Source organism: Colobus angolensis, unplaced genomic scaffold, assembly GCF_000951035.1.
Source record: "Colobus angolensis palliatus isolate OR3802 unplaced genomic scaffold, Cang.pa_1.0 Scaffold1, whole genome shotgun sequence".
In the NCBI taxonomy this organism is placed as follows: domain Eukaryota; kingdom Metazoa; phylum Chordata; class Mammalia; order Primates; family Cercopithecidae; genus Colobus; species Colobus angolensis.
This window is the reverse complement of record NW_012110918.1, coordinates 1,723,849-1,736,214: the sequence shown is the minus strand read 5'-3', so window position 1 is coordinate 1,736,214 and position 12,366 is coordinate 1,723,849. Positions and strand designations below refer to the sequence as shown.

General features: G+C 43.1%; 1 protein-coding gene across 1 annotated transcript in view; it reads left to right on the top strand.

Annotated features, from left to right (window-relative positions):
* Positions 1-12,366, top strand: part of APOH (apolipoprotein H (beta-2-glycoprotein I)) — a 17,471-nt gene that overhangs the window by 2,786 nt on the left and 2,319 nt on the right. Inside the window, exons 3-7 of the mRNA XM_011947635.1 lie at positions 145-241; positions 2,301-2,377; positions 5,163-5,351; positions 8,971-9,150; positions 11,590-11,787. Of these exons, the coding sequence (XP_011803025.1) occupies positions 145-241; positions 2,301-2,377; positions 5,163-5,351; positions 8,971-9,150; positions 11,590-11,787 (741 nt within the window). The remainder of the gene's footprint in view (positions 1-144; positions 242-2,300; positions 2,378-5,162; positions 5,352-8,970; positions 9,151-11,589; positions 11,788-12,366) is intronic.

The window sequence follows — 12,366 nt, the reverse complement described above, 5'->3', positions numbered from 1 at the left end:
GTTACCAGCAAAGTTATTGAACCAAAGGATGAAAATGAATTTATATGATTTATTTAATGAAAAATTTTATAAATAGAAATTTATCTGTTTTATTTTTTTTAAAACCCAAACAAAAGTAACATTTTTTAAATCTTTATATCACAGCCAGAGTATGTCCTTTTGCTGGAATCTTAGAAAATGGAGCAGTACGCTATACAACTTTTGAATATCCCAACACCGTCAATTTTTCTTGTAATACTGGGTAAGAGCTTTCATGGAACTAAGCAGTTAACAGACTGAGTGCATTTTTATATCCTTAAGCTAAACATCAGGACTGATCCATTTTTGTTTTCAGCCTTTAGGTTGGACTTGCCACAAGCAAATCGATTTTAGTCCTGCTTTTAATATATACTACAGTAGCATTGAGGGTGGGGTAAGGATTGGAGAACAGAGCAACTAATGAAATACTTAGTCACCACTGTATCTGATTCTTCTGCTCCTGATTAATTAGCTATCAGAGGAGGTACAATGATTGAACCTGGATGATAATTCCATATGATCTCTGGGCCAAATCTTGGATGGGGTTAAAATACTTTAGGAATAAGACGTGGGCTTTAGTTATTAGGCTAATTTGATTGACCAACCTGCTAGTCTCTAGAAGAATTCTATGGAGAAGGTTGGGAGTGTGACGATGGAGAATGCAATGCGGTACCACATCCCCAGGAAGCAATCACTTATGGTGGACACAGACTCATCTGGGAGCAAAGGGAGGCAATCACGTATGGTGGACACAGACTTGTAGGGAGCAAAGGCATCCCTGTGACGTTATTGAGAGCACATTGGCTATCCATTAGGGTAAGTTTCTACTGGGATTAGAGGTTAAGGAATACTACATATGAGAGAGAAATACACACCTTTCATCTGAAACACCAATTTACCAATGGGTCTGGTAACAAATGACTTTAAAAAACTGGCTTCAAAGACAAAATGTTACTCCTTCCTTCCTTCCTTCCTTCCTTCCTTCCTTCCTTCCTTCCTTCCTTCCTTCCTTCCTTCCTCCCTTCCTCCCTTCCTCCCTTCCTCCCTTCTCTCTTTCTCTCTTTCTTTCTTTCTTTTCTGCTTTGTCGCCCAGGCTGGAGTGCAGTGGCACGATCTCGGCTCACTGCAACCTTCGCCTCCTGGGTTCAAGCAATTCTCCTTCCTCAGCCTCCCCAGTAGCTGGAATTACAGGCGCCTGCCACCACACCCAGCTAATTTTTGTATTTTTTATTTTTAGTAGAGATGGGGTTTCACCATCTTTACCAGGCTGGTCTTAAGCTCCTGACCTTGTGATCCACTCACCTCGGCCTCCCAAAGTTCTGGGATTACAAGTGTGAGCCACCACGGCATCCTGCCTCTTTTTCCCTTCCCTCCTTCTCTCCTTCTCTCCTTCCCTCCTTTCCTCCTTTCCTTCCTTCCTTCCACCTTCCTTTCCTTACTTTCTTTCCCTTTCTTCCTCCCTCCCTCCCTTCCTTCCTTCCTTCCATCTTTCTTTCCTTACTTTCTTTCCCTTTCTTTCTTTTTTTTTCTTTTCTTTTCTTTCCTTCCTTCCTTCCTTCTTTTTTCTTTTCTTTTCTTTTTTTTTTTTACAGGATCTTGCTCTGTCGCTTAGGCTAGAGTGCAGTGGCATAACCATGGCTCACTGCAGCCTCGACCTCCCGGGTTGAATCCTTTTGAATCCTTCCTTCTCCCTGTACCTCTCGAGTAGCTGGGACTATAGGCACACACCACTATGGCCTGGTGATTTTTTATAGACACTGGGGCTTTGCCACGTTGCCCAGACTCAAACTCGGGCTCAAGTGATCCGCCCATCTCGGCCTCTCAAAGTGCTGGGATTACAGGCATGAGCCAAAGTACCCAGTCAGAATGTTATATTTTCATTGGAAATAGACTGCATTGTTTTTATTCATTGGTATCAGTAGGCTGTAAGAAAATGAATAGTGAAGATCACTCAGTTTGGTTCACTTTTGTCATCCTGAAAAAGAGATAGTTCTTTGCTTTATATAAGAAGCAGTAATCTTGGCCAACTCTTTAAAGATGAGGGATTAAGGGATTTGGCTTCTCCACTCACCAGCTGTGGAATCCTGCAGTGATTCATGTGCGTCATTGGTTGGGAGACTCCATGAGCCATAGATGAGTGCTAAGATCGTCAGGAAGACAGCATTATACGATGGAAAAGAAGTCAATAGCATTAATATGAAGCAATGCTCAATGGAGAAGATATTTGAGATGTCAGTGATGGATTATTTTACTCCTTGATAGATTGAATTTTCCTTTTGCAGGTTTTATCTGAATGGTGCTAATTCTGCCAAGTGCACTGAGGAAGGAAAATGGAGCCCAGGGATACCTGTCTGTGCTCGTAAGTCTATGGGGAAGGTGATCAGCTGGTTTGCCCAGAACCTTCCTGGTTTTAGCACTCCGAGTCTCACATCTGCAGCCTCTTCAGTCGCAGCTCAATGAGATGAGTGGTCACCCTTGTGGGGGATATTCGTCCTGGTATCTTGCTGTAGAAGATGAAACAACCACTTTGGAATGACAGAAGGGAAGCATTTTACTCACGAACACATTCTGTATTCTCCACCTGGTGGTCATTACTCTATCCAAGCCAGTTATTGCTGGGTGTGTTGACTCCAGTGTTCTCATAGTGCTTTGGAAGAAGCTTGGATATGTGTGGCATTGGTCTATCAGGGGCTGTCACCACTTAACTAGGGGAACTTCTGCAAACAGTGAGATCAAACAGACATCTTCCTCCCACTCTGGAACTTCATTCATTCATTTATTCACTTATTTGGTAAACATGAATTGAGGATCTATTGCGTGCTGGATCCTCTTGTTAGCACTGAGGCTGCAAGGACAAAGGAGGCAGCTCTGCCTTCAGAGAGTAAGCCTAGTGACAGGCGAGACGCAGAGGAAAGTCACCCTCACAGTAAGCTAAGAGCCCATCAAAGGGGCTTGCATCCTAGGAGCTGACTGGCATTCTTCTAAAAAGCACTGATGTTTTCTCAGAGGACCCTCAGCCAAGCTGTCAGAGTCATCTCCGGGCTTTGCTTATGTAGGCAAGGACATTCTTATGTTCCCCAACTTGTGATTTATACATCTTCGACCAGGAGGCCCAGGCATTACAATACTAGTTATAGTTCTTTAACATGTCAGTATGTCTGTCCTTAGCAAAAGCAAGTGGAGGCTGGGTGCAGTGGCTCACGCCTGTAATCCCAGCACTTTGGGAGTTCGAGGAGGGTGGATCACCTGAGGTCAGGAGTTCAAGACTAGCCTGACTAACATGGAGAAACTCTGTCTCTACTAAAAAATATAAAATTAGCTGAGCGTGGTGGCACATGCCTGTAATCCCAGCCAGTTGGGAGGCTGAGGCAAGAGAATCACTTGAACCTGGGAGGCAGAGGTTGTGGTGAGCCAAGATCGCGCCATGCCATTGCACTCCAGCCTGGGCAACAAGAGTGAAACTCCTCCTCCTCCTCCTCAAAAAAAAAAAAAAAAAAGCAAGTGGAAAGTACAGCAATTTCAAATAAATAATTGTTTAAGAAAAGCTGAACAAACAAAAACAAAAGTTTTTAAAGGATACATTAAGCAAAAATTTTCACTCAGCAGTAGGAATCACCATGGTTCCTGTAGTTTTAATTTAAAACAGATTTATACTGATTATGTAAATTTGCTTCTTTATTTAGAGACAGGGTCTTGCTCGGTTGCCCAGGCTGGAGTGTAGTGGTGTGATCACAGCTCACTGTAACTTCAAACTCCTGGGGCCAAGCGATCCTTTCAGTCTCTTGAGCAGCTGAGATTATAGATGTGCGCCACCAGATCTGGCTAATTAAAAAAAAAATTTTTGTAGAGACAGGGTCTTGCTCTGTTGCCCAGACTGGTCTTGAACTCTAGGTTTCAAGCACCCTTCCTGCCTCAGCCTCTCAGAGCTCTGGGATTACAGGCGTGAGCCACGGTGCCTAGCCATAAACTCACTTCCCAAAAGGGTTATAGAGAGAAAGACTACTTTAGCTTTAATCTAATTTAAATGAGTATTTCTCATACTTCAATGCACATATGAATCTTCTGGGCATCTTGTTAAAATATAGATTCTGGTTCAGGCACCTGTGGTGGAGTCTGAGCTTCTGCATTTCCAACAAGCTATTTTCCAGGCTGTGCCCGTGCCGCTAGCCCCTGGACCACACTTTGAGCAGCAGGGGTCCAGCGAACTCAAGGTAAATCATATTTTGGTCAACACCATCTTCTTTCATGCTAGTATAACTTGCTGAAGCTCCATAGTACTCAGGTCAGGGTGACAAGCCACTACTATCTCTCTGGGTTCCTGAAGCTACTTGGGTAAGCTCCATCCATACCAAGAGTCCAAAAGCAGGGAGGTATTCAAGAGAAACAGACTGAACTGGTAATGGAACTCATTCCCAAACAACTATGTACAAAGTTGCTGTCATGAGCCATTATTTTAGGATGGTCCCTCAGCACTGAGGGACAAATTCTGCCTTCCAGAAGCATCTTCCAAGGTAGTATTTGAATAAAAGATTTTATAAAACCTAACCATTGCGTTGTTGCAAAAGACAAATTATTGGTGGCAAGACTTAAATTTCCTTCATTTTTTGGTGTTTTGACTGGTTTGGACATCTGATTTGAGGGTCATATTTTCTTTTCTTTTTTCTTTATTTTTCTTTCTTTCTTTTTTTTTCTGAGACAGAGTCTCTCTCTCTCTGTTTCCCAGGCTGGAGTGCAGTGGTGCGATTTTGGCTCACTGCAACCTCAGCCTCCCAGGTTCAAGTGATTCTCCTGCCTCAGCCTCTGGAGTAGCTGGGACCACAGCACACACCTCCATGCCTGGCTCATTTTTGTATTTCTGGTAGAGGCAGGGTTTCACCATGTTGGCCAGGCTGGTCTGAAATTCCTGACCTCAAGTGATCTGCCCGCCTCAGCCTCCCAAAGTGTTGGGATCAAAGGCGTGAGCCGCTGTGCCCGGCAGTTCATGTTTTCCTATTACGCATCCACAATTGACTATTTTTACCCTGGTAATTTGATCAGTTTGCATTTTCTCAAGTTTATCCTTAGAGTTTTTTTTTCTTTCTGGAAAGAGTATATTTAAAAGCCTTAACTATTTTCATAGAAATGATAGTTCTTTCTTTTCCTAGCCATCACCTGCCCTCCACCATCCGTACCTATGTTTGCAACACTTCGTGTTTATAAGCCATCAGCTGGAAACAATTCGCTCTATCAGGACACAGCAGTTTTTGAATGTTTGCCACAACATGCGATGTTTGGAAATGATACAATTACCTGCACAACCCATGGAAATTGGACTACATTACCAGAATGCAGGGGTAAGTGCAATAAGACAAAATATGTATGGTAGGGCAAGATCCCATTTGTGATAGGTATTGAAAATTCTGACTATCATGGAATGTTTCCAGTGAACTCATTCAACAGCTGTTTATTGAGCATCTACCATATGCCAGGCAGTGTGCTGGGCACTGGGGATTCCAGGTGAATGAGACCTGGCTTCTGACCCAAGGGAATTACAAATCATGCAATTAACTGTCTGGAGCTGCCTGGAACAGCTTCCCATAGGTGGTGACCTTTGAAATAGGCCTTGAAGGAGGAGTAGAGAATGAGGAGAAGGCATACCTCACATGGGGGAGGCACGAAAGGCAGGATGTATCCGTGGACAGCTGAACATTTCAGCCAGGCTGGTAAAGTTCTTTTCTGGGTAAAGTTCGTGGGTTAAATTGGAGAGTCCTAAGAGATGAAGGTAATGCCTGGGTTGCAGTCTGATTGTTATACATTTTAAAAATCTCTACCCAAGTTTAAGAATCACAGAAATATTTGATTTTGAAGAAATTATGGAAATTCTTTCTCCTTTAACTTGACCTGTCATTACTATCTTTAAGTTTGTCAATTGCATAACAGATAAATTACAGAGTTTATCACGTGCGCAAAGAGTTTTTTTTGGTTGTTTGTTTTGTTTTGTTTATTTTTGAGATAGAGTCTCACTCTGTCACCCAGGCTGGAGTGTAGTGGGGGGATTTTGGCTCACTGCAACCTCCGCCTCCTAGGTTCAAGCAATTCTCATGCCTCAGCCTTCTGAGTAGCTGGGACTGCAGGCGCCCGCCACCATGCCCGGCTAATTTTTGTATTTTCAGTAGAGATGGAGTTTCACCCTGATCATCAGGCTAGTCTGAAATGCCTGACCTCAAGTGATCCGCCTGCGTCGGCCTCTCAAAGTGCTGGGATTACGGGTGTGAACCCCTGCTCCCAGCCAAGTGTTATTCTCATGACTATTAAGTTGTCCAGTGGTAGATATTACAGATATCCAGTGAATGAGTCAAAACGTAAGTGATTTTCAGCATGGAGAAGCTACCAACAACAGTAGTAACTTGCACCCTTCTGGGCACTCAACTATGGGCCAGGCACTGGTCTCCTGCTATATATGTGTCATCTGACTTTATTCTCCCAAATCCTAAAAAGTAGGTTCCTTTTTTTTTTTCAGTATTTCACCTAGATGTATCAACTGTTCATATGTTGTGACATTTTTCTCTCTGTTTCTCCATAGAAAGATCCTTTTTATTTCCTGCATCATCTGAAACTAAGTTGTATATATTATGACACTTGCCCATAAAGACTTCAGCATGAATATACTAAGAACAAGGACATTTTATATCATCACTTAATATGTTTTGGATTATTAACAATAATAATCCAAACAATTCTAATAACATAAACAATTAACAACAATATCATGCAACATTTATCTCAGATGCAAATTTTCCCAATTGACCCAGAAGTATCTCTTATACACAAATTTTGTTTTATGCAGGATCTAATCAAGACTCACATCTTTAATTTAGTTGTCATGTCTCTCTAGTCTCCTATAATAATAATTATGATTATTTTGAAACACTGTCTTGCTCTGTCACCCAGGCTGGAGTGCAGTGGTGCGATTTTGGCTCACTGCAACCTCTACTTCCCAGGTTCGAGCAATTCTCCTGCCTCAGCCTCCCAAGTAGCTGGGATTATAGGCACTTGCCATCACGCCCGGCTAATTTTTATATTTTTAGTAGAGATGAGTTTCACCATGTTGGCCAGGCTGGTCTCAAAATCCTGAACTAAAAAGATCTGCCCGCCTTGGACTCCCAAACTGCTGGGATTACGGGTGTGAGCCTAGTCTCCTATAATTAAGAATAAGCCCTTGTCTGTTTTGTTGTCTTTCATTGACATTTTTGAAGAGTACAGGCTAGTTGTCTTGTAGAATGTTCTGTAATGTGAACTTGATTGGTTATTAATGCATGATTAGATTCATGTTAAATATTATTGTTAAGAATACATTCTGCACTTTGGGAGGCTGAGGCAGGGGGATCACGGGGTCAGGAGTTCGAGACCAGCCTGGCCAATATGGTGAAACCCTGTCTGTACTAAAAATACAAAAATTAGCCAGGCGTGGTGGCGGGTGCCTGTAGTCCCAGCTGCTCAGGAGGTTGAGGCAGGAGAATCACTGGAACCCAGGAGGCAGAGGTTGCAGTGAGCTGAGATTGTGCCACTGCACTCCAGCCTGGGTGAGAGAGTGAGACTCCATCTCAAAAAAAAAAAAAAAAAAAAAAGGAATACATTCTGTCACATCAGGAGGCACGTAGTGTCAGCTGTTCCACCATTGGCCATTCGTAGCTCGATCCTTAGGTGAGGTGTGCTAGATCATCTTTTGGTAAAGGCACTGCTTTGTCTTTGGGATTTGTAAGCAACTTGTGGGTGATGCTTCGAAACTATGCGAATATCCACTGTCAGGCAGTCATCGTAGAATCCAATGGTGATCCTTGAATCTGTCAATTATGACATTGGTGGCTGAAAATGGTGACTTTCTAATTCTATCTTTCCTTCTACATTTATTCACCGGCTTCCCTCTATAGAGAAGAGCTTTCCCTCCATCCACCATTTTTTAGTATTATTATAGACACATGGATTCTTTTTTTTTTTTTTTTTTTTGGAGTCTCACTCTGTTGCCCAGGCTGGAGTGTAATGGTGCAATCTCAGCTCACTGCAACCTTCACCCCCAGGGTTTGAGTGATTCTCCTACCTCAGCCTCCTGAGTAGCTGGAATTACAGGCGCATGCCACCACACCTGGCTAATTTTTGTTAGTAGAGATGGGATTTTGTCATGTTGGCCAGGCTGGTCTCGAACTCCTGACCTCAAGTGATGCGTCCACCTCAGCCTCCCAAAGTTCTGGGATTACTGAAGTGAGCCACTGTGTCTGGCCGCATGAATTCTTTTTTATTTAATGTGAATTCATGAGCCAAGCAGTCTGACTCTGGAGTTTGTACTCTTAATTACCTCCTTAAACTACCTCTGAGAATATTGTGCTCCCGGCTCCAGCCTTGCTTTCCTCGCACTGCAGCTCATAAGGATGTGGGTTTGGGCCTCTGCTGTTGAGGATCTTAAGGAGGCCAGGAAGCAGCACCATTTTTCTCTGACATATTTCATGATGGCTTCTTGCATACTCTGAATTGAATAACAATAAGATTTACTATTTTAAAGCCAAATAATGGTGTACTAAGTGTGTATGGGGGCAGGGTTCAGTCTTTGCATTTTAATTTTATGGTTTGTTAGAAATAGACTTCGCTTTTCTTCTTTCAAACCCACTATCTTAGACTGTGTAAAGATGAAGTTTGCAGTAAATAATACCTTATGATTATATGTGAAAACCCGGAGAACTTAGTAAAGTCTCATTAATTTACTTTCAAAGTGTGGTTGTTTCTTTTTTAATATCCAGGGTACCATGAATATAAGAGGAGTGGGGACAGAATTAAGCACAAGGTAACTATAATTTGCTTCCAGTTACAGGAACACACGGTGATTCAGTGGTGTGACAGAGACAAGAATGTAACTATTTCATGACTATTGGATAGCACTACTATTTATTACTAATATGTCTTATTGAATAAATGTTTTAGAAGTAAAATGCCCATTCCCATTAAGACCAGACAATGGATTTGTGAACTATCCTGCAAAACCAGCACTTTATTACAAGGATAAAGCCACATTTGGCTGCCATGATGGATATTCCCTGGATGGCCCAGAAGAAATAGAATGTACCAAACTGGGAAACTGGTCTGCCACGCCAAGTTGTAAAGGTATGGAAATATAGGCGAGGTCCTATAAGATCTCCGAATTGATACAGTGGGTCACCCTTACTTGCTATTTTCTTGTTCCAACACTTTTCCACTTGTTGCTCAGACTTGCTAGGAAACTACTGGCAGGTGACTTCAGGACTCACATGTGCATGGGAAGCCTCATGCTTAGGAAGCATGCTTGACCTTAAATAGGATGAAATCAACAGATCCTTTGTAAGCATTGGTGATATGGTGGGAGATCATATGGGCTTTCTTTATTAGCTTTTAAGTCTTTGCCTCTGAGCACCTTTTTTTTTTTTTGAGATGGAGTCTTGTTCCATCACCCAGGCTGGAGTACATTGGCATGATCTCGGCTCACTGCAATCTCTGCCTCCTAGGTTCAAGCGATTCTCCTACCTCAGCCTCCCGAGTAGCTGGGATTACAGGTGCCCACCATCAGGCCTGGCTAATTTTTGTATTTTTAATAGATACGGGGCTTTGCCATGTTGGCCAGGCTGATTTTGAACTCCTGACCTCAGGTGATCTGCCTGCCTCAGCCTTTATAGAGAAGAGCTTTTCTTCTGTCCACCATTTTTTAGTATTATTGTAGACACATGGATTCTTTTTTTTTTTTTTTTTTTTTTTTTTTTGAGATGGAGTCTCACTCTGTCACCTAGCTGGAGTGTAATGGTGGAATCTCAGTTCACTGCAACCTTCACCTCCCAGGTTCGAGTGATTACAGATGTGAGCCACCATGCCCACCTCTTTTTGTGCTCTGCCTAGCCAAGGCTCTTCTCATTGCAAAAACCAACCACACATTTGAGTTCAAGGAAATTGGGGATATTATAAGGAGGCAACAGGCAAGTTGATCACGTGGGTATTGAAGATGAGGAAATGAAATACAACTGATACTCTTGAAGATTGGAACTGAAAGGCAGGAACTATTCCTACTTTTTCCGTATCTCAATGGCCTCTCCCATCTCTGTCTCTCTGCTTATTCATCTTGAACATGGCTTGATATACACCAGACCCTCTCAGTTAAAGGATTCATCACCAACTGGCATCTTTTCCTGGAGATGCTGGTTCCTTTTGAGTTAAGTGTCTACCCTTGATCCCATTAGTGCCATGCTTAAGCAAAGAACAGCCTAGCATTAGAACTCTGCTCAGGTCGCTATGGGCTGGAAGTTTAAGCAGAAAGAGGAACTCTGGGGCAGCAGGCAAGACGACAAATAACTAGCATCTTAGGTTACAGTTCCCCAGAAACAGAGCCTGAGACAGGGATTTGAATACGGTTGATTTAGTGAGTGTCTCAGGAGAAGAGTGAGGCAGATTTGAGAGGGTAAGGCACTGGTTCTCAAACTTTACTGTAGATCAGCAACACCTGGAAGGCTTGTTTTAACACAGGATTTTTGAGCTCCACTCTCAGAGTTTCTGATTTGGTAGATCTGGGAGGGGGCCTGAATATTTGCATTTATACCAAGTTCCCTGGTGATGCTAATGCTGCCAAGCCAGGAAGAATTGTAGTCTCTGCTAAAATGAGGTTCAGTTTGATCCCACTGGGAGCTCTGGCGTGTGAATTCCACCCTTGAGTTAATCCCACTGAAAGCCAAGGGGACTTGTTTTTTTTAAGACGGAGTCTCGCTCTGTTGCCCAGGCTGGAGTGCAGTGGTGTGATCTCTGCTCACTGTAAGCTCCGCCTCCCAGGTTCACGCCATTCTTCTGCCTCAGCCTCCCGAGTAGCTGGGACTACAGGCGCCCGCCACCACGCCTGGATAATTTTCTGTATTTTTAGTAGAGACGAGGTTTCACCGTGTTAACCAGGATGGTCTTGATCTGCTGACCTTGTGATCCGCCCACCTCGGCCTCCCAAAGTGCTGGGATTACAGGCGTGAGCCACTGCGCCCGGCCAAGGGACCTGTTTTTTATATTTCCTCATCAGTCAGTCATTGGCTTTGAGCTGCTCCCTTCCCTGACCCTGAGGGTGGTGATGGGGGTGGTTTGCACAACCTCCTGGGAGAAGTGGCTTCCCTATGGCTGAAGACAATTTTTCAGCGTATTTATGAGCTGTTATCAGCCAACACTTGCAGTGGCTGGTGGACAGATGCACCTGCTTAATGAATGCAATCTGAGAGGACAGTGTAGGCTTACATGAAATGTCAATATCTGTTAGAAGTTTTTTTTTTTCCCTACTAAAATGGAGGCTCTGATGCTTCTGTTCTGACCTTCTGTGGCTACTGTAGGGGAAGAGAAGGCCATCCTGGAAGCTGTGAGTAATGGTTCTATTGATAGAGAACTACAATTAGCAATCATATTACCATTAGTTACTATGTACATTCTTGGATTTTTCTTGCCTTGACCAATTTGTGTAGGTGTACTTATCTACTGTTTCAAATGTTAAACTCTCTTTCAGAAAGATTTCCTGAACCCTTAAGTCCTGATTACAAATATTCTCTCTTTCAGCATCTTGTAAAGTACCTGTGAAAAAGGCCACTGTGGTGTACCAAGGAGAGAGAGTAAAGATTCAGGAAAAATTTAAGAATGGAATGCTGCATGGTGATAAAGTTTCTTTCTTCTGCAAAAATAAGGAAAAGAAGTGTAGCTATACAGAGGATGCTCAGTGTATAGATGGCACTATTGAAGTCCCCAAATGCTTCAAGGGTAAGTCTACATTGGAACGTTTAGCTAGGACTCCCATTTGCCCCTCATCATAATCAGAGCCTTTGTTATATAATGATTGTCAAAAACCAGATGAGGCCAGGCGTGGTGGCTCACGCCTGTAATCCCAGCACTTTGGGAGGCTGAGGAGGGTGGATCACCTGAGGTCAGGAGTTTGACAGCAGCCTGGCCAAAATGATGAAACCCTGTCTCTACTAGAAATACAAAAATTAGTTGGTGTGGTGCCAGGCACCTGTAATCCCGGCTACTCAGGGGGCTGAGACAAGAGAAACGCTTGCACCTGAGAGGCAGAGGTTGCAGTGAGCCAAGATCGCATCATTGCACTCCAGCCTGGGCAATACAGTGAAACTGTCTCAAAACAAAAATACAGACAAACAAACAAACAAAAAACAGATGAATTTGGCCACTGGATTTTTAAAAAGAGGGGTGAGAGGGAGAAACAATGATATGAAGCAGTGAACTCCAGATGGTATCCCCACTTGCATTTTCCTTTCCAATTCTTTTTTTTTTTTTTTTCTGAGATGGAGTCTCGCTCTGTCGCCCAGACTGGAGTGCAGTGGC